At 43.3% G+C, this 25,885-nt stretch overlaps 1 protein-coding gene across 5 annotated transcripts in view; it reads right to left on the bottom strand.

The window, feature by feature from the left end:
- VEZF1 (vascular endothelial zinc finger 1) overlaps window positions 1-24,642 on the bottom strand; it is a 30,251-nt gene extending 5,609 nt beyond the window's left edge. For 2 of the 5 annotated variants that reach the window (XM_077312289.1, XM_077312290.1), the window contains exons 1-6: window positions 24,363-24,642; window positions 14,570-15,288; window positions 13,909-13,972; window positions 9,907-10,090; window positions 8,631-8,672; window positions 2,326-2,469 (exon numbers count right to left, since the gene is read on the bottom strand). In XM_077312289.1, the coding sequence (XP_077168404.1) occupies window positions 2,326-2,469; window positions 8,631-8,672; window positions 9,907-10,090; window positions 13,909-13,972; window positions 14,570-15,288; window positions 24,363-24,395 (1,186 nt within the window). In that variant the 5' untranslated portion in view covers window positions 24,396-24,642. The remainder of the gene's footprint in view (window positions 1-2,325; window positions 2,470-8,630; window positions 8,673-9,906; window positions 10,091-13,908; window positions 13,973-14,569; window positions 15,289-24,362) is intronic. The other 3 variants (XM_077312287.1, XM_077312291.1, XM_077312288.1) reach the window with 3 other exon arrangements.
- Between the last annotated feature and the right edge of the window lie 1,243 nt (window positions 24,643-25,885).

The following is a 25,885-nucleotide window of genomic DNA, read 5'->3' as shown; positions in this document are numbered from 1 at the left end:
TACAACGATATAGGCTAGACATCAGGAAAAATTTTTTCACAGTCAGAGTAGTTCAGCAGTGGAATAGGCTGCCTAAGGAGGTGGTGAGCTCCCCCTCACTGGCAGTCTTCAAGCAAAGGTTGGATACACTCTTTTCTTGGATGCTTTAGGAAGCTTTGGGCTGATCCTGCGTTGAGCAGGGGGTTGGACTAGATGGCCCCTTCCAATTCTATGATGAGAAGGGGGGAGGAAGGGGGAGGGGGGAGAAGAAGAAAGAAGAAGAAGAAAGAAGGAAGAAGAAGAATTGGTTCTTATATGCCGCTTTTCTCTACCCGAAGGAGGCTCAAAGCAGCTTACAGTCGCATTCCCTTTCCTCTCCCCACAACAGACACCCTGTGGGGTGAGTGAGGCTGAGAAATCCCTGATATCACTGCTCGGTCAGAACAGTTTTATCAGTGCTGTGGCGAGTCCAAAGTCACCCAGATGGCTGCATGTGGGGGAGCGCAGAATTGAACCCGGCATGCCAGATTAGAAGTCCGCACTCCTAACCACTACACCAAACTGGCTCTCCAGTTTGAATTAGGAAGAGACAGGTTCAACCGGTTTGTTGCTGAAGCCATTCTGAATAACAGAATTCTCAACTTCCATTTCAAAAAGAAATTTGGGGAGAAAACTTAAGACAGCAAAATCAGAGAGTCCCTACCATTAAGAAGCAGTCCCTATTCCACCACGCTTACTCGAAATAATCCTATGAGAAGAATAGCCTTGAAAACATGATCATGGCAAAGGAACACCATCCTAACTGCAATTTCTGGATTTCTTTTTTGGTGTGCCAAAATAAGAATGGATACAAGATTGGCTGCTAGTGTTCTATTAAACGTTTTTAAGGAAATACATCAACAATGTGGAAATGAAAAGGGCAGAAATATATGTAGTCAAATGGGGATAAGTGAGAGCAATTGGTCCTTCAATTCCCACAGCCAGAACAAGGCAGGCTTTGGTTACCCTTATTTACTCCGGGTACTAATTTTCACTGAATCAGATGCATTTACAAAGAAAACTGCAACACAAAGGTTGCCATTTCCTTGTACAGCAATTTTGCTTCAAAGCAGATTGCAGAAAGTTGGACTAAAGTGTTTGTCACTTGGTACTATTTACACTATATTTGATCTGGCGGAACAAAGCCCAAATGCTAAAGGGAAAGCAATAGTTGGACTCCATGAGAACTGTTACGTAGTTGCCTACTGTATTATCCACACCTGTTGCACTCACTTCATGTGCTTTACAAATATCTATGCAACTCCAAAGACTAGCTTTGAAACACAGTTAACCAAGCTTCAGGCTACAAGAAGAGTATCCAGCATCACCCTTGTAAGTGGGACCACCCAGCAGTTAAAAAGCAGTGACAAGTGTAGATGTCAAACCTACTTCATAGAATCATAGAATAATAGAGCTAGAAGGTACCTCATGGGTCATCTAGTCCAACCCCCTGCACTATGCATGACGCTCACATACTACAAGTGAGGGTAGTATGAGGTCAAGAAGTCATGGAAGACACATCTTCAAAACCAAGGCACATAAAAGCAAACTAAGGACACCTCTACCACTACCAAAGACATCCAATGTATACAAATCTGTCACAAGTTTCTGAAAATGGGAAGAATTCTGTTCTCCACTGGAAATTGCAACTGTGACACCAAAGGCTGATTTAAGGCTGATTTGATACATTCCAAAGGACTTGGAGCTGCATTCAGACATCTCATCAGCCTGCAGTTAAATTCCTGGCTGGCATGAACATATCAGTTCTGTAGAGTGTCTCTCTTGCTCCTCCCCTCTTTCTTCCTCTAAAGTAACAACACTTCCTGGCTTGATCAAAGGCTAATTCAGAGTGTAATCCATTGAATCTTAGTGACTTGGAATATAGTCAACACAAACCAGGACTGGTGAGCAGGAACTTGATCAAGTCACTAAGACTGTGGGCATCTAAAGGAACTCCAGGCTCAAGAACAGGGAGAGAAGGAAAAGCAAAGGTCAGCAATGAGATGAGCAATAATCCGTTTTCATACCCAACTGGAGGTCAATTGCAGTTTGCTGTGGTATAAGAATGCAGTACACTGAAAGGCAACTTGCTGACTTGTAACAGACTAGTACCTCCCAACCTGGCTCCTGAAATTAAACTATAGCTCAACCTATTTAAGGAACCTGAGTGATAATGGCAGCTATTATTATAATATTTAATAAACTGGCAGTAACTGCCATCACACAGCTACAGGAGTGCCAATTTGCTTCTTCTTGCTCCATACATAAAAAAGACTAATTTCAAAACAAACTATCACAGATGTTTACCTTTTTTCCTTGCTTTGACAGCCTCTTCCCATAATCTCAGGGTCTCAACCTGTTTTCCAGGCCAGTTTGCAACATGCTGTTGTGGTGGCGGCTGCTGCTGCTGCTGCTGCTGCTTCTGGTTGTTGCTCTCTTCATTCATGCACGCTATTCCAGCCAAATATTTAAAATTAAATTTTAAAATCCATACAGAGAGATACTAATTATTTATCTTATTTATATACCATCCTCCCCTGAAGTTCAGGGTGATTTACATGGAATGTAAAAAACAATACACGGAACTTAGTTTTTTTCATAACATATAAATAACTACTACTACAATAATAATATTAAAATTAATAAGTATAACAGAGAGAACAGACTATAAAAGTGCAAACAGGTCCAGGGTCAGAATGCATGAATGGATTTATGGGAGAGAGGGAGCAAAGCCCCTGTAGATGTTGCTGGTTTCGCTCAGTCTCAACCAAATGCCTGGCGGAAGAGGTCCCTTTTGCAGGTCCTGCGGAACTGTTTTAGCTCCATCAGGGCCCTGATCTCCTCGGAGAGCTCATTCTACCAGGTGGGGGTCAGGACAGAGAAGGCTCTAGCCCTGGTTGAGGCCAAGCTGGCGTCTTTAGGGCTAGGGATCATTAGCCGGTTGGTAACTGGTAACCAACTGTTGTTGATGGAGGGTACAGAGGAGAGCGACGAAGATGATCTGGGGCCAAGGGACCAAGCCCTATGAAGATAGGTTGAGGGACTTGGGAATGTTCAGCCTGGAGAAAAGGAGGCTGAGAGGGGACATGATAGCCCTCGAAGTATTTGAAAGGTTGTCACTTAGAGGAGGGCAGGATGCTGTTTCTGTTGGCTGCAGAGGAGAGGACACGCAGTAATGAGTTTAAACTACAAGTACAACGATATAGGCTAGATTTCACAGTCAGAGTAGTTCAGCAGTGGAATAGGCTGCCTAAGGAGGTGGTGAACTCCCCCTCACTGGCAGTCTTCAAGCAAAGGCTGGATACACACTTTTCTTGGATGCTTTAGGATGGTTAGGGCTGATGCTGCGTTGAGAAGGGGGTTGGACTAGATAGCCTGTATGGCCCCTTCCAACTCTATGATTCTATGAGAACAGGGCCGAATGTGGGACCTCCACGGTGTTGATGTGACAACCCTGGCCTGCATATTGATGACAACCCAGCCTGAACTTCTGTATCAATTGTGCAATTGTGCATGAAAATGTTGAAAATAGGAGAGATATAGTCAGGAAGACAATATCATTCTTGGAAACTTGAGAAAACAACAGAGGCTTTAAATGCCAAATTAATATTCTTCCTCAAGCTAACTGTTCAAGATTCTGAATTTTTGCTTGTGTTGGAACAATGTTTCAAAGGCAATGTTTGAAACAATGTTTCAAAGCATGGGCAAGTTGTGCAAGCTGGTTGGACTAATGAAGCCCTTAAAACTGCTCTGGATACTCCATCTGGTCCGAAATACGGATATATGAGGCCCAATAGGCACTCATTATGGAGCACATATAACACTGGTGCTCACTCAGCTGCATTGGCTCCTGATTGGTGATCAAACCAGACACAAGCCTTAACCTTTAAAGCCATTAATGGTATGGGACATGCATAACTGCAGGACTGCCTTTGCCTTTATAATCCCCCAATAGCTCTGAGATCGTTATAACAATATCTACTCAGGATCCCTAGCCCGACCCCAGTCTGGTGGAATGAGCTCCCAGGTGACATCAGGCCCTGCAGGACCTATGTCAGTTCTGCAGGGCCTGTAAGACGGAGCTATTCCACCAGGCTTATAGTTGAGGCTAAAAATAACATCCACCATAGTAGCTGGCCTCACTGCTAGGGGAAGAAGGCGAGGAGATGGCAAACAGAATTGCTTACCTGAAACTGTTGTTCATTGACGTCTTGTGTGCAGACACACATTGGGACTGCGCACATGTAGCCTGCCACACAGCCCTTCCCTAGCTAAAGCTCTGAAAGAAGGCGCCCTCCCGCCCATGCATGCATGCACGGATTTTCCTGCTGGTCAGGTCATCTGACTACTGGGTGGAGTGTCCACCCTCCTCAGTTCTTGTCATCAAGAGGGAAAAATCCTCAGTCCAACAAACCAGGACTCAGCAGGGCAGGCGGAAGGGAAAGTGTCTGCACACAAGACATTGATTAACAAAAGTTACAGGTAAGCAACTCTGTTTTCATCATCCATCTTGTAGTGCATCCCTACATTGGGACCTTAGCGGGCTTAGATACCTTAGGAGGGGGGGAGAGTCCTCAGGAAAACAAGGAGTGTAAGACAGCTGTTCCAAAATGTGCATCAGCCCTGGCCTTCTAAGTTGATCACATAATGTCTGATGAATGTATTTTCTCTTGACCATGTTGCTGCCCTGCAGATCTCCTGGAGTGGGACATTCCTCAAGAATGCAGCCAATGACACCTGGGCTTTCAACGAGTAGGCTTTCAAATGCAGAGGGCAAGCCAGTGAAGTCCTATAAGATCGCAGATTGTGGGCATCAACCAATGATGAAGCTCTGTGTCCACGATGGGGACCCCAGTAACACACAAACAATGATGTAGATTTCCTTAACTCTTTGGTCCTATCCGGATAATAACGTAGTCTTAGTGGAAGGATTGGTCGAGAGGACCCTCTCCCAAAGAGCTGCCTTGAGCCTGGCTGCCCTATCAGAGTGGGCTTGCAGAGTAAACTTCTGGGTCACACTGTGAGCCTCACCAAAACAAATTAAACTGTCATGTTCATCAGTTGTAGGCATTTTAGTGCCGCACTGTCCACATTTCTTATATATTGCTTTGGAAGACATAGCTGAAGAAGCTGAAGTCATGAATGATGGAGCACAAATGAGGACATCCACTAATCACAGCGGCAAAAAAAAGAACTGAGGAGGGTAGACCCAGTAGTCAGATGACTTGACCCGCACATGTGCAGGCGGGCACCCTCTTTCGGAGCTTTAGCTAGGGAAGGTTTTGAGTAGCAGGTCTGCGCATGCGCAGCCCCAATGTGCGGATGCACAGCAAGACAGATGATGAAGATCTGCTCCTGCCAAACCTCCATCATCTGGAACTTAATTGGGGGCATGACTTACAGAACTTGGAATGTTTTAACTTTGTATTTGTTTTTAAGGCTGTAATGCACCCTGGGCGCTTGAAGGGTGGGATATAAATTTAATATAGTAGTAGTAGTAGTAGTAGTAGTAGTAGTAGTAGCAGCAGCAATGTGCTCTTGTTGGGGATGGTGGCTAGGAATCCTTTTTCTCATGCTTCCAAGTTCTTCAGTAGGAATTATTCTTCCACAGGGGCTCCCTTCACCATCTAGCTCAGGGGACTTCAATCTTTTTGAGCCTCTGGGTGCCTTTCAAATTGTGACAAAGGGTACTGAGCACAACCACAAAATGGCTGCCATAGTGAAGTCAACCACAAAATGGCTATTGCAGGAGGCAAAGCCACAAAAACAGGGGAAGCTCAGGTGGAGGGGGGGAAAGGGAACATTTAGAAAAATAAACTGAGAAAGAGAAATGAGAGAGAATAAAATCAACTATGGTTTCAGTGATCAGTGAAACATTTTAACCTGCCCAGGAAACTGGAACTCCAGTGGCAAATCAGAAGCCATACTGGAAAAGTGTCTAACCTGGTTCCACCCATTTTCTAAACTGAGTTAGTAGACGCTAGAATGAGGACCTAGGATATAGTTGATGCCCTCTTGTCAGGCAAATGATGGGTGATAGCTAAATGGAAGAGATAACTAGATAAAATTTCCACTTGTACCAATCCACATATTCTGTAAGGGGTAGCTGGATGCACAAAAACTTCAGACCATTGTCCCCACTGCCTCAAAGATAGATTTCATGGGTATGGGAGAGAAGCAGAACGTACACCAAGTTCAAAAAGAGGCTCCCCTCCCCCAGTTCTGTAAATTTGACAAGGTTATAAATTAGCTTTACTCATAGATGCAAGCTACTTAGAATTGTTACCTTTCAAATCAGACTGAGTATAATGTTAGAAGGTAGATTCTGGCATTATTTGGCCCTGATCATGCCTCACTGTAGGGTGCACAAATTCCCAATCATCTTTTTTTAGAACCCCTGCCATCAGGCATGTTTTACATTTTTCAAATAAAAGTATATGTGCTCAGGATCTCTAAGATGTAATCAGTGCCATGAGTTATAAAACCTCTGCCTAAACTCCAGACAAACTGGGAGCTACCATGATAAAATGTTCCTCTGAATAAAAATCCCCCTCCTTAGCAGATGAAAAATATCTGGTGTGTTAGGAAGATTAGATTAGTTTAGAACCCTTTTCTTCAACTTGCTACTTTTTACTGTGTACATGGGGTTTTTCTTTCAGCATGTGAGCTTCTACCCTCAATAATATAACTAAAGATTTGCTCCAGAAAAACTAAGATCATTTAGGCCTAGCTCAAGAATGAAGGTAAGATGTGCTCTAATTTAACTGCTTTAACTGACTCTAAGTGATGTACTGGAATTAGCCAGTAGATCTCTCTCTCTCTCATGCTAACCCTGTGATAGAAAACTAAGAAATGCAACTTGTCTTTATCAGGACCTCCTTTGATAAGCTGGTAGAGTAGCCTTGTCTATTTTTTAGGGAAAAGCAACAACCCTCCTACAGAATTATACCAGAGATAAAGAAAAACCAAGCCTGAATTACTTGTTTAAAAGACCACATTGACAGTGTTCCCTCTGCCATAGCAACAGCTGGAAATAGCTTCATTGCCCTTCCAAATCAGACCATTAAAGACCAACAGCTGCTCTGAGACTGGAGAAAGAAGCAAGTTGAACAATCTGACACAACGACTACTGCTGCTGCACTTTTCCAGAACAAACACAGTCTACTGTCACAGCTCACTAAGTGCCAGGCAGTATACTGTGGTTCAGGTACTGTAGAGTTAGGATTACATCCGATCATTTTGTAGGCTTTGAATGTCCTTTAACTGGCAGAGCAGCCCTCTTTAACCCAAAATTGCTCTTACTTGTCCCTGAGACGTTATGAGACTCCAAACAAGCATTCAGGAACAGTGCTTTCTGGTCACTACACAGGCTTAAGCAACAATAAATTCCATAATGCAGGTTTATCAAAGAAGAAAGGGGAGAGAGAGAGAGAATCATAGAATTGGAAGGGATCCCAGGGTCATCTAGTCCAATCCCCTACAGAATGCAGGACATTCACAATTACCTGCCCACCCATTGTGATCCCAATTCCATGCCCAGATGAAGCCTCCCCCCCACCCAAAAAAAAACCCCCCTTCCAACCCCAGAATCCCTGGCCAGTCTAGCCTGAAGGAAATTTGCTCCTGACCCTAAAGTGGCAATTGGCATTTCCCAGGGCATGCAAAAAGGGCCACAAGAGCCAAGCATGGACACAATCCCTTCTGCCCAGCCACTTACAATCTACCTAAATTTACAGAAGCAGCATTTCTGTGAGGTGGCTATATAGCCTCTGCTTTAAAACTTCTAAGGAAGGAGAACCCATCACCTCTCGAGCCTGTTCCACTGAGGATCCACTCTAATTGTTAGAAACTTCTTCTGGATGTTTAGCCTAAAATTCTTTTGAATTAATTTAATCCAATTGGTTCTGGTCCTACACCTCTGGAGCAACAGAAAACAACTCTGGTTCATTCTCTGTGTACTTGAAGTACTTGAAGATGGCTTTTGTATTACCTATTTGTCGTCTTCTCTCTAGACTAAACAGACTCTCTCTCTCTCTCTCTCAACCTTTCCTCATACATCTTGGTCTCCAAACCTTTCACCATTTCTTTGCCCTCCTTTGGACAAGCTCCAGTTTGCCTACATCCTTCTTCAATTGTGGTGCCCAAAACTGAACATAGTATTCTAAGTGAGGTCTAACCAAAGCAGAGTAAAGTGGAACCATCACCTCCTGTGATCCGGACACTATACTTCTTTTGATACAGCCCAAATTCCCATTTGCCTTTTTAGCCATCAACTCACACTGCTGACTCATGTTCAGTGTACTTAGATTCTTTTTGCAAATACCACTGCCAAGACAGGTCTCCTCCATCCTATAATGATGCATTTCATTTTTCCTACCTAATGTGATTGGCAAAGAGGAAAACAGAGCAGAAGGACAACAAACCTAGCTCTGTGAGCAGTGTACTGCAGAACAGATCAATGTGAGGTGGGTAAATGAGCAGAAGTGCAGTATCACTCAGACACAAAACTGAAAAGCTGCTTAGTCTCTTCTAAATGGCAGGCCAGCAATCCTTGTGCTAAACATTGCCAGGCTAATATGATTAAGATATCCATGGAAAGAGTTTCTACTCACAAGCAGGGAGGTGTAGATTTTCTTGCTTGAAAAAGCCAAACTCTGTAATTGAGAAGAAAGCAAATGAAGTAACCCTACATAACACAGCCATGAGACACAAGGTTTCTATCACAAAGACCAGGAGGCTTCTTTCTTGCAGACTGTAAAGGGAAGCACAGTATATGCAGGAAGCAGAAAAAGTATATAATTTGGCATTGTTATGTAGTAGCAGAACAACAGAACCTGTTTGATGCTGGCATACTTTTGGACATAAGAAATCATTAGTGAAATTCCTCCTGAACTATGGTAAAATAATTGTTTCATTCTAACCTATCCTCATTAGCTTGTTATTAGGATAAAACAAATAAATCATTCTGTATTGTAAGAACATGGGACATGTGTTAATGGAGAAGGAAGTAAGGCTATGTATATGCATCTCTCCCACACCTCTGAAGGTACTTATTCTGTTCATTTATAGTCCATTAATTTCTATTACCAAATAACTGAGCAGATATGGAAGCTTACTTTCAAATCTTCTTTCAATTTGGTAGTTTATATCTAGTATGTCCCATATATTTTGTCAAGTAGGTCCAACAGAAGTTTGTTATTAGCCACCCAAAAGAAAAAGGAGGCAGAGTTTCTCTGCTTAACATCTCAACTACTATCTTTACTTGCTACAAGTGACTAGGAACTGGCAAGTCTTATGCTCATGCTTGCATTCTGAAGACTTGACAAACCAATCCAATTTTATACCATAGTAAACCTGTGAGATGTAATTCCAGTGCATTTGTACTGACTTGTAGCTGCTATATGCCATCAAACATTTAAACTGAAAATCATAGCAAATATTTTTGTAAGTACTTAAGAAATCATTGACAATACCAGCCTGTAGTAACCATTCTGGAAGAGAAACTTTGATTCATTGTTTGTACCACTAAACACTTGTTTGGTCATCAGCTCTGGCATTCCAGGAATACTGAAGCAGTAATACAAAGCCGGTTGAAATCAATGAGACGCCTTCCACAGACTTCAAAGGGCTTTAGATGAGGCTCTGCATCGCACACTGAAAGCCCAGCAGGCTTCCAAATATCTTGGAGGAGACAGAAATATTTGAAAACCTTCAGACTAACACAGATTCGACAACAGTGTGTTTTGTAAGGTTTTTCCACCATGACTCCAGTTCCACAAATGCCTAATACCACAATGCAAAGAGCACAAATCAAGTTTAACACAAGAACATGAACTCTAAACCCAGAAGACAGATAAGGATCAAACTGCATTAACGTTTTCAACCTACTTTTGTTGATGCCTTGTTTACAGGTATTACAGTTGATACTTTGGCTCTGCCCATGAGTCTTTAGGTGGCTGGTAATATATGCTGCACTCAGAAGTTTACCACAGATATTACACGACACCTTTCCTTCATGGCGCACCATGTGTGTCCTCAGTCTGTCTTTGGTGGCAAAAGCAGCCGTACATGTCTAGATGGGAAATAAGAACGGAAAATTTGACTGTCCTGCTCTATAGTGCACTCATTTTAGTCAATACTATGGAAGACTTGTGAACAGATCTTGGTTAATATCACTTGTGGCGGGAATCCTCTCAAATCCTCACTCAATATGGAGAAGTGGGAGAAAAGGAGGGGTGTCAATTGACATAACTTGTGGGTTCTCAGAAGTGAAGTTGCAATGCTTAAGAAAGTCCCAGAAACACTATCATTTTACCATAGGCTCTGAGGACTTAATGGGATTCAGCTCAAAACTCATTCATTAAGACACATGTTGGCTTATCTATTCAGAAATTCTCACAATTAGCACACCCCCTTTACATGTAATCAATATGATTGCCCCATGTGTCGAGAAGAGCTACTACATTTCTAGTGACGCCAACCCCGTCTTTTATTTTAATTACCTCAGTGAATATCTCTTTGTGGTTAATAACCTGTTACTAGCTATGCAAAGTGGCAATGAAGGAGGTACCATAATGTTAAAAACAATTTAAACTTAACTATACTGCCAGTCTTATCCAAACTGACATATCCACAATCTAAAGGCAGAATGGAACTCTTCAGGATGTGACAAGGAATTGAATCATGCTCCAAGGACAAAAGTGGGATTTTCTTAAATTTTAAACACATATCTAACTGCTAGCACAGGTAGCACCAGTGTACTCCTGGCAATCTATTTTTCCACTGCTCAGCTACATTTAGTTAAACCAAACATCAGACAGACTAAACAAGAGACAAAAACTGAATACAACACATCAAGAGTCATTCCTCTGACTCCAAAGCACTGCTACTCATAATGAGTCACTGGAAACAAGCTCAGTCATACATGGATGAATCTCAACAGAAAGAGTGGACTGTTCAAGCTACTCAGCTTTTTTTTTTGCATGCTCAGGCTTGAAAACACTTGGCAAGTTACTAGCCCAAAGAAAAGCGTGAAAGGAAAAAGGAAATCCACTTTCCTCCTGCTGGAAAAATCTTCCCTACACAGTTATTTGGAGGAATTCTTACAAGAGATGTGGATTAATTAGAAGCCTCTCTTAAGCCTAAGTTTCACAATTGGCTCTCAACATCATGCCTAGAATGAGTTTGTTGTTTGAATGTAGGCTTCTAAAAATACACCCAATTGCCTGATAAAGCTGCTAAAAATCTATTACTTTAGTTACCATCTTTATCATTAACCAGAATAAATTTCAAAGTGCGAAAGGGACAAGTCATGCACTACCTGATTGGTACTCCATGGGTGCAGGCCCCCAGTAGCAAAGGTCCACTCAGCCACAGAGGGTCAATGGCAGGCCCTGCTCACCTGCAGCCACCTCCTTCTCTGTCTTCCATCTGAAAAAGAGCCAGCCTGCTCTGCTGGCCCACCTCGGAAAGGTAACCTAGCCAGAGAATGGGCTGGCTGGGAGAAAGGGGCTCTAGTTGCCTACAGGCCCCATAGGGTCCAGGGTGGGCCTGGGGAGAGCCCCAGGCCCACCCTGGACCCTATGGGGCCTGCAGGCAACTAGAGCCCCTTTCTGCAGACCTCTCGTGTGTGTGGAAGGCCCAAGAAAGGCTGACCACTGGCCCTATGGGGCTCAGGGTGGCCTTGAGACACTACTCTACAGCCCTGATTGGGGGGGTGGGGATATGTGAAAGGGCCAGAAAAAGCCATTCAAAGGCCTTATAGCCCTCTGCAGTAGGGGGGGCACGAAAGGCTCAGGAAAAGCCACCCAAAGCAGCCTTGGGGCACTGCTCTGTGGCCTTCCCCAGTGGGGGGGAGGGATGCAAAAGGCCACCAAAAGGCCCTAAGGGGCCCAGAGCAGCCTTGGAGTGCTGCTCTGTGGCCCTCTGGAACGTGGGTGGGGGACGCTGTCCAGGAAAGGCTGCCCTTGAGGCACTTCTCTATAGCCCTCCCAAGTTGGGGGGGTGGGGTGGCAGCACAGGATAATCTTTCTGTCTCCCTTCCTTCCCTTCCCTTTCCTCCTTTTTTTCTCCCCTCCTTCCTTCCCTTCTCTCTCCTTCCTTTTTTCTGACTCCCTTAATCCCCTTCTTTCCTCTTTCTCCATCACCTTGTCTTCTTTCCTTCCTTAATCCCCCCTTCCTTGGTGGAGTGGTTAGGAGTGCCAACTTCTAATCTGGTGAGCCAGGTTCGATTCTGCACTCCCCCACATAGAATCATAGAGTTGGAAGGGGCCATACAGGCCATCTAGTCCAACCCCCTGCTCAACGCAGGATCAGCCCTAAGCATCCTAAAGCATCCAAGAAAAGTGTGTATCCAACCTTTGCTTGAAGACTGCCAGTGAGGGGGAGCTCACCACCTCCTTAGGCAGCCTATTCCACTGCTGAACTACTCTGACTGTGAAAAATTTTTTCCTGATATCTAGCCTGTATCGTTGTACTTGAAGTTTAAACCCATTACTGCGTGTCCTCTCCTCTGCAGCCAACAGAAACATGCAGCCAGCTGGCCTTGGGCTCGCCACAGCACTGATAAATCTGCTCTGACCGAGCAGTAATATCAGGGCTCTCTCAACCTCACCTACCTCACATGGTATCTGTTGCAGGGAGAGGAAAGGGAAGGTGATTGTGAGCGGTTTTGGGACTCCTTCTGATAGAGAAAAGTGGCAGATAAGAACCAACTCTCCTTTCTTTCTTTCCTTTATTCTTCCTTCCTTTCTTCCCTTTCTACCTCTCTCCCTTTTTCTTTTTTCCTTCCTCCACCTTCTTTCTTTCTTCTGTGTTTCTTTCCTTCCTTCCAGCTGTTTTCTCCAGCAGAACTGGTACCTGGAGATCAGATGTTATTCCTGGAGATCTCCAGGCCTGGAGATTGGTGACTCAGCTGTCTACACATGGAGGAGTGGGGGGATCAAACCCAATCCTTCAGATTAGAATCTGCTAACCTTTAACCACTTCACTATACTGGATCTCAAGATGGAGCAGGGGGAGGAGGGCCAGCACCGAGGAAGTGTCCTAGTACCTGTTGTATTCCTGGGTGTAACAGGCCCTGCCTCTAGTATAATATTATAAGTATTATTACTCTTCCTTAGTTTCTATGTCTAAACAGTTTTTCCTATATAATTTTAATAAAATGAAATCCCATTTTATGGGAGAAGACTAAAAGAAATCAGTTTTAAATGTGCTAGATGACCCACCTCTGAATAATCCATGTGTTCTCAATCTCACTTTTACATTGATATAATTTAGTGAAACACACATACCTCTTCAGATGAAAGCACCCAGAGATGTACATGTTGTTCAAAAAACAAATACTGTCTACAAGACACATTACAGGGATTGGGAGCAGAGTAGGATCAGGAGTCCACAAATTCACTCATTGCAAGAAGCATCACTCCTTTCTCCCAATCTTGGGAGGAAGAGTGATCTTCTATGATTTTTAATTTCTATGTGTTCCAAGCACCTCCAAAGCTCAGTATAATCTCTCACATGATACCCTACTTCTCAACATTAAGGCAGGAGTAGCCACAACTTTTGGTTGCTCCGTGAAAATGCTACTGAACATACAGAACAGGGTCTTCCATGCAGTTTCCACTTTTCCTAGAATAATCTTCTGCCTGTTCCCATTTAAATACCTGACACTCAGACAAGACAGTACAATGGTGAGGCCTATGTCTGCTCTAGAATATTAAAATGCTTCCATACATCAAGGATCCAAAAAAGAAATCTAGTACTTAAACTTGAGTCCCTCACCACCCCAAACTCCAATATGCCCTATGATTTCTACACCCAAAATCTTGCATGAAGGGGTTTAACTGGCAGCTGAACAGAAGCTTTTTGATTAGTCACCAAAACTCTTACTTGGCATTTGAAGGGCCTCTCTGTGGAATGAACATGTTTGACATGACAGCTCAAATGATCAGGCCTGTAAAAGCAAGAGGGCACAAGCAAACACGTTACATATAGTGCAGTACTGACTTCTTTACCACATAAAATGTTCCAAATCTCTTCCAACCCCAAAATGGCATACTAGAACTCCCCAAATGGCAAAGTTTAGGAGTGTGCTTGGTCACTACTGTATCCCACTAAGTTCTACCTTGCAAATAAATGTTATACACAAAAACTGTCTGATTCCTGCAATCCCCATGTTAGTTTAAACTCTACAAGCAGAAAGAACACACTAGTCATTCACTTCGATTTTTTATTGCTATATAGGCTATATTTCCCCCAGGATTCCTAGACTAGTCTTTCCTTAACTAAAGTTTTAAGCTTTGTATTTATAACATGTTTGTGCTCTCTACATGGTCTCCAAAGTAAATGGCTTTTGTTTTAAGCTCTTATTTTAGGACTACAGGCAGTACCTCCGCTCACTAGCAATAACTGCCCTTAAGTCATGAGGCCACGCAGAATGGCTACTCCCTCATGCCCCAAATACCCCACTTTCCTCACAGTCCCATTTCCCCTCCCCAACCCCCCTCCCTCCCACGCGAACGCAGAATGAAAATCCAATACTTGAGCTCGCCTGGGATTTTCTACATGGTACCTCGAAAAGCCTTTTCCACACACACCACAGGTGTAGGGTTTGGTGATGCCACCCTCATGAGACCTCACGTGATAGGTCATACGGTCCTTTCTTTTGAAACGCTGATTGCAAATTGGACACTCAAAAGGCTTCTCATCCGAGTGGGACAGCTTATGCCTGTTGAGGTGGTAGACATCACGGAATGCCTTGCCACACATCTCACAGGCATGGTTCTTTTTGACAGGCTTGCTGGGCTTCTTCACTGTCTGTGTCACCGGCATGGCCGTAGCCCCAGCGCTACTGCTTGGGTTGGCAGCCGAGGAAGACGTAGTGACTGTTGACAAGATGCCTGCAATGGTTGAAACCAACGACGTCCGGCTGTTGTCACCCGCAATGGTAGAGATAAGTGGCACCATTGTGGCAGGAGCTTTCTTTGGCCGTGACACTAACTTTATCCCCGTGTGGCAGGATTCGTGGCGCCTCAAGTGGTAACTGTCCCTGAAGGCCTTGCTGCAATATGTGCACACAAAGGAGGTTTTCGGTTTCTCCTTTTTAATTCCCACAATGGCATCTTTTAGTGTTTCGGGTGCAGGCTGAGGTTTCTGAGTTATTGGTAAAGGTAAAATCGGCTTCTGATCAGGGGGCTCAACAGCAGAGCTCAAGAGAGGCAGCAGACTGTTCTGTGCTGCTTGCTGTTGGTGATGTGAAGCTTCATGTGCCTAAAAACAAACATTAACATCTCAGAACTTACATGGACCATGCAGGCTAAACTGGTAGGATGTAAAAGGATGCTTCTTTGATTAAAATGGAAGAGGTCTTTAAAATTCTAGAATTCAAGTATCATTTAACATCCAGGACTCTGCATATGCTGCACACAGAGACATATCTTGTTAGATAAGAACAAATGAAAGAAAATGATTGTGCATTTCAACTGTCTTTAAGATACAGAGCAACTTGATTTCAGGTTAGTTAGAGAAGCAGACAACAGAGAGAAAAATGAATGGAAGGAAAGGGCTGATGTTTGATTTATATAAGTTCAAACCAGAGACAGTAGCCATCAGGAAAGCCAAGTTAATCACCCAAGTTTTATCTACTAGCATCTCCAATGTTTTTGTGAACTATAACTGAACTCAAAAGGGCTGATTAGCTGTTTTAGCAAAGATTATATGGCATCATATGACTTAATTTGGATATTATGACAGTTTACTAATTTGCCACAATTTGCTTTTGCCTTATATCTCCAGAGTTATGATGGTAACTTGAATAAATCTTTGTTGGTCTTAAAGGTGCTATTGGGCTATTTTTGTTGTGCTAAAGGTAAAGGTATCCCCTGTGCAAGCACCGAGTCATGTCTGACCCTTGGGGTAACGCCCTCCAGCATTTTCATGTCAGACTCAATACAGGGTGGTTTGCCAGTGCCTTCCCCAGTCATTACTGTTTACCCTCCAGCAAGCTGGGTACTCATTTTACTGACCTCAGAAGGTTGAGCCGGCTGCTGGGATTGAACTCCCAGCCTCATGGGCAGAGCTTTCAGACTGCATGTCTGCTGCCTTACCACTCTGCGCCACAAGAGGCTCTTTTTTGTGCTACTAGCATCTAAAGTCCCATCTCACCTCCAAGTTACGAAACAGCTAATGTACCCTTCAGCTATCACCTCAAGTGTGGACAACGTATTAAAAGCAGGGATATTGCTTTTATAAAATCCTCTCCCCAAGGCATTGTTGGGATTGAAGGTTGAGGGTAAGCAATTTACTTATCTTTCTGGTTCTGTGTATATGCACACTTTGTAAGATGATGACACTGAAACATCAAAGTGTGGTTTTCTCCCACTATGGCTTGCTCAAGCAAGCTCTTGTTGGCCTACCAGACAGAAGTAGCCAACAATCAACCCCAGTCAATGTACGAACCAGGATTTATTTGCTCCCTATACCACAGCCTCCCTATACCACTGGCCATAGCCAGCTCAACATAAAAGGTCGTGCTACTCAGACTGATTTGTGAATTTTCCTGTGCACACATAGTACAAACTGTGGTTTACAAACCAGCTTTGTTTAAAATCGAATATTGGCACCAACCAATAAACCTATTTGTGAGACTTGCTGCATTTAGTTATCACAGCTAGCTGATTGTGATGTCTGAATGCACACAGTGGTCTGTACATAGTGAGAGTTCAGTTGTATACAAGAATTCACCGACACTCTATTTTTTCAAGCTATTATCAGGGAACTCATCACACAAATGCTTTCCTGCTGAGAAGCCATTGGGACACATTCTAGACTGCAGGATTTGTGGACAACTGCTCAGCCATGAATGCCTGCCAGGTGATCACAATCTCTAAGCCTAACCTACCTCCACAAGGATGTTGTTGTGAGGACTAAGTGGAGAAGAGGGCGAACAATGTGCAAAGCTACTCTGGGTCTCAGTTGACCATTGAGACATTTTAAAAATGAACAATGCCTCATAAGTATACATGGATCCACTGTGTGGATTTACTGCACATTTTAGACCACAGCCAATCACTTCCCACAGTAGCATTCTGCAGGGCAAGATCAGTAATAAGAAACAGGCATTAGTCAGGAAAGCTGATGTGCCATTTATTGCTCTTTCAATTAGGGTACACTTTTATCAGGGATTCCCCACAGCTCCTTGGAATACAGTTTGAAAGCCACTGGAGAAGATGTGTGTTTTCACAAGTGCAGCTTTAACAAATGAGGCTTGCAAAAGCAGCCTGTTGGCCAGCCTAAAATTAGTCAGACAACTTCCCCAAAGTAAGCCCCCTCTTCAGCTTTTAAAATTAGACTATAAACACAGAGCAAATCCTCAACAGAAGCATGGAGGTAACAGGCACTGCAGTTATATAATCTCACTCATAATGACTTCCTGATAGGAAGATAAGCTTGCATTCTAAATGCAGATGCTCATCACAAACCCTTTTCTAAATTCCCCAAGGGAAGCAATTCTTGCAGCTAATGACTGGGTGTATGCCATGCCGCTCAACTTATTATATGATCTCTATCTTAATGACAGCCTATTTGGTTAACTGCAGTCATAAAGACAATTATAATGCCCAGTGTACCATATTACATTGTGGATACATTGGCGGGTGGGGGGGTCACTGCAACTTTTGACACCGGCACTCTCTCCCCCACAAATATATGCTATTTAAAAACCACTTGGGAGCCACCGTAGTTTTCAGCCACCGTAGGCCAGAAAAAAGATAAATACAAGGAACCTATATATGAAACTCATGACTTAGGAAATATATATTTAGTAAGGCATTCTATACTGTGAAGACAGGTGAAAATAAAACAGGTATCTGTTACTCTGTCAGCTACTCCTAGAAGATTTTAAGTTAGCAAATATTTAGAGTTGTAAGTGATATTTTTAGAAGTGCTGGATTTATTTTCATAGGCATGAATAATCTATACAAGCCACATCTTTCACACACAGGAGTGGAACAAGTAAGGTTCAAGGGCACAGAAAGACAGATTGATTTAAAAGCAAGAACCAAAGAAGTGGCAGTCATGGAGGAAAAGCAAGAAGCAAAAGGACATTTTGTTATGGTTTTTAGTTTCTAAAATTAAAAGTGTCTGCTCAGGTTCAAGGCAGAGGAAAGAAGAAACTGTATTGAAGTACAGGCCACTTTCAAATGCACACTGCCTGCATGTGCCCATGTGCAGATATACCTAAGGCTAATAATGTCTTCTGTCAAATCCGGACAATAAGGGAAAGGTAATCATGAAAGTCCCTTCCAACTCTATGATTCTATTAAATGGTGACTCCTTCCCAGGAGAACATGCTGGAGGGAGCTCTCCAACTGGAATCTCATCATCAGTTAATACTAAACAACTTTATACTTTGATTCTCATGGTCATTCTGCAAATCAAAATCTTTGCAAGCTTCTCAAAGCCATCTTGCTCTTCTCCCTCCTGCAAGAACTGTGACCCACACTTTTGGGTCCCAAACCATATCGTACAAGATCATAAACAGATCTGATCCTATAGGACAAAAACTTAACACATACTTTTTAAAGCAAATACTCGATGTGCAAGGTAACTCTGACAGACTGCAAAGGAAGAAAATACTTGCCTGTGTCATTTAAAAGTGACCAGTTTAACTGCATCATCCATTATCAGCATTTTTCTATTGTTTACTAACATCAAATCCTGTAGCCCATCCCGTTTTACCTAAGAGTACAAACATTTACAGCGACCAAACAAATTCTTACTAGTAACAAGTGAATTACATCCAAACCACGTATACTTGTGAACATCTGTATTGTGCAAACTGCAAAGGGGCTGGTGTTAAAAGCTGTATTTCTTTCATCTAATTTCCTTTTCTAATTCACTTAATTTTATTTTCTTTCCTATAGCTGAGATTAAGCAGAGCTGGAACCCTACAGGGGAATATTTTATTCTGTATCTCAGGTATTATTGACTGAAACGATTATTAATTTGAAGACAGGTAATAAACTTTTAATAGAATTCTTTAAACAGCAAAAGCAGTTATTGGAACTTGCCACATGTGACAATCATACCTTCTGATCTTTACAATTCACCTATGGGAACAGCCTCCACAATCTGATGTATGTCGATGCAAACTATGGTTTTTAACAAAGGTGCTTATTGCTGGAAATGCTTTAGGAAACCACACAAATCCAACACAGGAGCCAAAGAACTACAGACATTTATATGCACGGGACTTGCTAAAGCTTTGTAAAATTGGGTCATATTTAATAGCAAAGTTTCCATAGGTTCAAGGCGCAGCTTGCCATGCGGAATAGCAGGTTTCCATAGTAGCAAATGAAACACCTGCTCCTTGGAATCAGAAATAATTCCACAAATCTTGGTAGTCTGGTTCCAATCTGTATTACTCACCCCTTTGGACAATCACCCTGCAACCTACCTAATGCTGATACCTTTTTCTGGACAGTAAAACTAGTGCAACAAATGAAGCAATAATGGAAAGCCAATCCTGGCAGGTTAAAGCTTATTTACTGAGTTTTTTTTAATTCACTATTCAAGATACTTAGTCCATATTTCCAATGAACACTAAGAGCTATTTCAATGTAGGCCCCATGCTCATATGGCTTAATAACAAACTCTGGTCAGCGTTAGGTTTTTCTACAAGGTCATTAAAAGGATATGAGGAAGGAAGCTAAGGCCCCAATCCCCAAAAGAATGCTGTTATTAGCACTGTTCTTTCATTAAATATTGCAAGGTTATCATCATCCTTCTTTAATAAAGCAACTGACTGTGAAACACATCTAAATGAGACTTTGAATTGTAGGAGTAATTTGTATAAAAATCTATACCAAGATTCAGATAACTGAGCTTAGTATGGCTTGCCAAAATTGCTAAGTCAATGTAATTTCTAACATTACAATGTTCAATGATTCCCAATGAAAACCTTTTAAAGAAAGGAGAAGCGAGTATGTATAGAATGAAGCTTCTATCTTTTGTATGTATATTATTTGCAGCTGTATTGGTAGAGAGTGATCCAAATACCCAAGAACATAATCTATGTTAATACCCTTTTATTAGGACCATCCCAATGAATCATAACAGTATGCAAACCTTCTAGTTCCCCAGAACTCTTCACAGCCAATAACAGGTTTTGCATGCATTATGTTCTTGACTTTGTGTAACTTTTATAAACTATTTTTATTCAATTGCCGAATACAACTTTATTTGGAGTTGCTTCCTTTCACTGGGATAAAAAAGAGTTTCTTGCTCCAGAGTGGGAGGACTTGGCATTGTGAACTTGCATCGCCAGAGGCAAAATAGTTTTTTTGTTTTGTTTTTGCAACTGAATCCTTAATGTCAGAGGAACCAATTAGCACTGAGTCATACCTTGATTATGCTGTTAGATAGATCTTAATATTAATACGCAAGCCGCTATTTCTAAGCAAACATTAAAAAATTTAAGATATGCATCAGTTGTGCTACTTTGCTTATTTTAGTTTAAAGTCTGTATATTTCAGGGCAAAATCTTTCTCATGAGCAAGATAAATATACTTCATTTAAAATGGGACAAAAGCCATTACATATTTAAAATGACATTCTGAACTTTTACCTTATGGAACTCAGTGGAATTAACAGTTTCTCCCATGTTTTATCCTCAAGTAAGGTAGGTTAGGTTGAAAAAGAGCATTTGGCCCAAAGTAACCCATTAAGCCTTATCATTAAATGGAGATTTGAATCTGTGGTCTCCCCAGTCATAACCTAACTCTTACCTCTATACTACACTGGTACTTAAGAGTTTCATTTCACAACTTTAAATATTGTACACGATTTTTTAACGGTGTCAAGAACAACATAAATTGCAAGAAGGCAGAATCATTTGTGGTATTAAAACATCTAAAGACTAAGAAATGTCTTAGGTATGACACTAGTAATTGTAACTTTCCTATAGAAGACAGGATTAATTAAAAAGAAATTCCGTCTAAACATCAGGAAGAAGTTCCTGACAGAGCACTGGAACAGGCTTCCTCAGACGAAGTTATATGAAGTCGATACATAAGAGACCAAAAGAATATGGTCATTTAATGTAATACAATTTAAAACAGATCATAAAATCGAACTTAAAAGTATGCTACTTTAGAGCATCGGATTTTTATTGTGGCGGCACAAAAGTTAGCCAGTTGAGTTGTCACTTGGGGGGACTCATCACTTAGCAGCCTCTTTGCTCAGGAGGTGATGGGTTCTCCATCTTTGGAATTTTTAAACAGAGACTGAATAGCCATCTGACAGAGAGGCTGATTCTGTGAAGATTTAAGGGGATGGCAAGGTGACGGTGGATGAGCGATAGGGCTGTGAGTGTCCTTCATAGTGCAGGAGGTTGGACTAAATGACCCAGGAGGTTCCTTCCAACTCTCTTTGTTGGTCTTAAAGGTGCCACTGGACTCTGATTTTGTTTTGTTGTATCACACAAACTATTGATCTTTTAAGGACCACAGTGAAAATGACACAGAATTGACTCTAATGCAAAGATATCAACTATGAGCAAGTTGACTTTCAGAATCATCTTTCTTGCAAATGGTTTAAAATAAAAATATACAATCTATATAGAAGGATAAAATGTCCCATGCAACAGAGTGGGGCATGAATAAGGAGATTAACATGGCTCAAATCTTAAGAGAGAAAATTAAACTCTTAACTGAACTGCATATGGCAAAATATTTCATACCAAGAACACAAAAGGTAAGAACTGTACAACTTATATGGTTCCACAGCCTCGCATTGATTTGTTTTCATGAGCATATTTTAAAGTTTTCAGAGACAGAGACCCAAGCATGTAACTTATCTTTGTACTTTGGGAGACTATTTTCCTTTAGAAGTGAAAGACTGCAGGGCATTAGCCTCAGATTTATTCTTTCATTTCATGTTTTCAAACAGGAGTCATGCTTTGTATTTTAAAAAGAACAGAGGACTCAATGGGCATAGGCTTGAAATTTGCGAAGAGGATTATTCTACCTTCAGGAAAGGGAGAGAAAGGAGGAGATGAGTGTATTTTTTCAAGCTGAAAGAAGAATGGTTTATAATATATGATCTCACTTGGCCTGTAGATTTGAGAAGGATGTCATTTGGCAGGCTGCATTCTTTACAGTAGATTATTAATTCCAGTGATACAAGACAAAAAGCCAAATGACTCAAATTGCAGGATATGTGGCTTCATTTTTACTACTTTAAAAATTATATTCAAGCATCCTTTGAAAGAAACAGCTCACCAATTTTTTTAAAGGCAAGCTGGGTTACTAAATAGCAGGCATTTACTTTCATTCAGACTTGAAGGAACAACCTAACAAATGTCAGAAATGCCTCTTGGGCATCTATTCTTTGAAGTCTGAGTGCAGGCTAGTAAATTAGTAAGAAGGCTGAATATATTCTCGCCAGCATCTCCACAGATGGTCTGTATCAACATTTTCTAGTTAAGCCCATCAATTCCAGCTAATAACTCAATTAACAGTACTCCTTCTCAAACTTGCATATGGAACTAAACAGTGATGGGGATCCCTAACCCACATACCAATAACAAGGTTTGGTTTGAATTGAAACGTATCCTTCCTCTAATACTTTTCAATCTGATTTAAATTCCCCATGTAAAAATAAAACTAAAATAATGAAAATGGTGATAGAGTTTTTCTAACCACCCACAAAGCACTGGCAAACACACTGAAGCAAAATATATTTAAGTGTCAACAGCTATGGAGAAAAGTAGATAAAAGGAAGCAAATAACTTTTTTATGAGAAAGCAGAACAAAGAGGAAAAACTAAGTTGACAAATTCTTAAAAGAGTGGTGATGAAAAGGAAAAAATAACAAACATGAAAATATGCATATTTGGAATGTGGGAAGAGGAAACAAAGGGAAATGCAGAGATTAATAAAAAGCAAAAATAGGAATAGGCAAAACTGGGGCAGAACAAAACAGCACAGAATTAAATGTAAATGGAGGGAGCAGAGAAAAACCATAAAGATCCAACCGAAAAACAATAACAACATTAACAGGAAAAAGAAAAATATTGCTACGTCATGTGAGAAATCCAAAACACAACTGGAAACATTGGTGCAGAAAGCAGTCTAAAGATGGGACAGCAAAAAATATTAATGTTACAACAGAATACAAGGGAGAAAAGAATAACCATACAAGCAAAACATGGGAAAGCCAATCTTTCTTCAGAAAGAAAGGGGATGCAAATAGAAATGAAAAATCAATACCACTGAGTGGGCAAAAATGTACTCAAAAAAGGAGAGTTGAGGTCAACATTGGGAAGGCAAAAAACCCAGTGGCAAACAAAGTAAGCAGCCACGGGAAGGCAGCAGATGGGAGAAGCTGGGAAGCACTGATGTTAAAAACTGAAGAATGCAGAAAAGAATAAAGGATTAACTCACAAAACACCATTAAAGGCTGCATTTTTCAGGGGAGGCAGGGAAACATAACATAGATGGAACAGCCACTAGGAACAGAGTGGGCATAAATCTCATTTTAGGGATTGAGGAGAAAAATAGTGTAAGATTCCTAGTGGGAGAAAGGATGCAGCAAAAAAAAAAAAAAAAAATAGGAAGAGAAGCAAATGCAGAAAACCTTTACCGTGTGGGGGGTGGGGGATTTAGTAAGAAATCCTGAACTCTGACTAGTGATCCTGTCCCGCTGAACTTAACCAGACTCAGCTGAGTCAACATACCTAAGAACGCACTACAGGAGGTAAACAACGCCCCCCCCCAAAAAAAAAGGGGGGAAGGGGAGAAGCAGCAATAGAAGACAAGTCTGAGGGTTTGTGTGGCGGAAAAAAATAAGTACCTGGAGACGACTATCGCCCAAATGCTCCCCCCCCCGGAAAACGGGGATAATAAAAGCGTCGATCAGTCTCAAAACGCCAAAATGCCAAAAGTCCACCCCCCCAAAAAAAAAACAGTTTTAGACTCCTCTTTTTATCAAAAAATAAAAAGCAACCTTGCCGAGGCAGTTTAAAAAAAAGGGGGGGGTCTTCACAGCGGCCCGAAAAAGGATGAGGAGAGGCGAGGGGGAGTCTTCCAAGCTGCCCCTCCCGCCCGCTATTTTCTCCTCCCCCCCCCCCCCGTTCCGAATGGGGGAAGGAAAAAGACGCGCGCCGCCTCCGCCTGACAGAGCCGAGCCGGCCCGCGCCCCCCTCCCCCCCCCCCGCAGCGCGGCCTGGTGGGTGGTGGGGGGGGCAGGCGCACGGGGCGGGGACGGCCTCTGGGTGGGGGGTTGTTTTTTTTGGGGGGGTGCCGCGATGGTGGCGGCGGCGGGCCGTTGGTTGCTTCTCCTCACCTGAAAGAGGAAGGCGGTCCAATTGGCCTCCATGGCTCGGCGCGGGCGCTGCAGGAAGCGAGCGGGGGGGCGGGGGGGCCCTCTCCGGTAATTCTTCCCCTCCCCCTCTCAGAGAAAAAGCCTCCGGCTCGTTTTAATTGCGCGATGGCAATCGGGGCTCCCCCTCCCCCCTCAGGCCCAGCGGCCCTGCCTGCTCGGCGGCTCCTCCTCCTCCTCCTCCGCGCCTTCCCTCTCTCGCCGCCGCGCTGCTGCGGCCGCCCGCCCGCCCGCCCGGCCCTCTCCCTCCGCCCTCCCTCCTTCCTTCCCCCCTTCCCCCGGGCCCCCAGCTACATGGAGCCGACAACAAAGCACAGGCGGCGGTGGCGGCAGCAGCGGCGGTGGCGGATGGTGGTGCTGCGGCGGCGGCGGAGGAGGCGGAGGCGGCGCAACATGGCAGCGCCACAGCGGCCGCGCTTCCGCTAACCCTCGGGCCGTACCATCGCCAGAGCGGAGAAAACGAGGGGTGGGCCGAAGAAAGAAGCGGCCGGGGGAGGAGCGCGCGTCCCCCTGGGCCGTGAGGGGGCAGGAATAGAGGAGCGGGGGCCGGGGCGGGGGGCGTCGCAGGCGGGGAGGGGGCCGCGAGGGGACGACACCCCTGCGCCTGGTGGGAATGGGACGGTCTCCTTCTGGACCTGGCGTGCGGGGGGGGGGGGGGGACGGAGCGCCGAGAAGATGGAGGCGCGGGAGAGGGAGATGGTGGCTGAGGGCAGCCGGCCCTGGCGGTCGCCCCCCCTCCCCTCCCCTCCCCCCCCCCCGCGCGGGAATCCTCTGTGGGGCAGAATTTGCCTCACGTTGACCTGAAGCGAAGGAGCCCGCTCCCAACGGGGACCGGGAGAACAAAAAGTGTTTTTAAAAATCCCCTATTTTATGAATGGGAGGGAAGGCTGCGTCTCAACCGCCAGATCCCGGCAACGCCAGCCGGAGAAACAAGCAACTCAGGAGGCGGAACAGTCGGATCAATGCGCCCGCCACAATAGTTTCTAACCACAGTGCGCAGAGACGCAGAAAAACGTCCCAGTAAAATGTGTTTTCCAGAACACGTAGGAAGGGATCGAGCGGTCCAAGGGATTTTGCTGCTCCTGTTGATGTTCTTGAGAAGGGTTGAGAAGGATGTAAATCTGTGCAGGATGGCAATGAAAGCAGTATCGATTCAGATAGGGCTCCGTGTTGGTCTGAAGCAATGGACGAAGTTTGTGCCTTGAAGGCTAATGCCCAAAATTAAGCTTTGTTGGTCTTAAACGTGCTAGTGGACTTAAAAGTTCTCCTGTAAGCAATGTCAGCCCTATTTTGATGTCCCATAAGAATATGAATGTGCTTTTGTGGAGTGGGATTATACTGGTAAATTCCACCACTGAACACCACAAGTTCATTGGAACAAACAGGAGAATCTACATGTACAGGTCACATCAAACATCTCTCAAGGTCAGCCTTGTCTACAATGAAGCTGTTCTCCAGGGTTGCAGTTCATGGCACCTACTATCTGA

Source organism: Paroedura picta, chromosome 15 (genome assembly GCF_049243985.1).
Source record: "Paroedura picta isolate Pp20150507F chromosome 15, Ppicta_v3.0, whole genome shotgun sequence".
Lineage (NCBI taxonomy): Eukaryota > Metazoa > Chordata > Lepidosauria > Squamata > Gekkonidae > Paroedura > Paroedura picta.
This window is presented reverse-complemented; position numbering and strand designations above follow the sequence as displayed.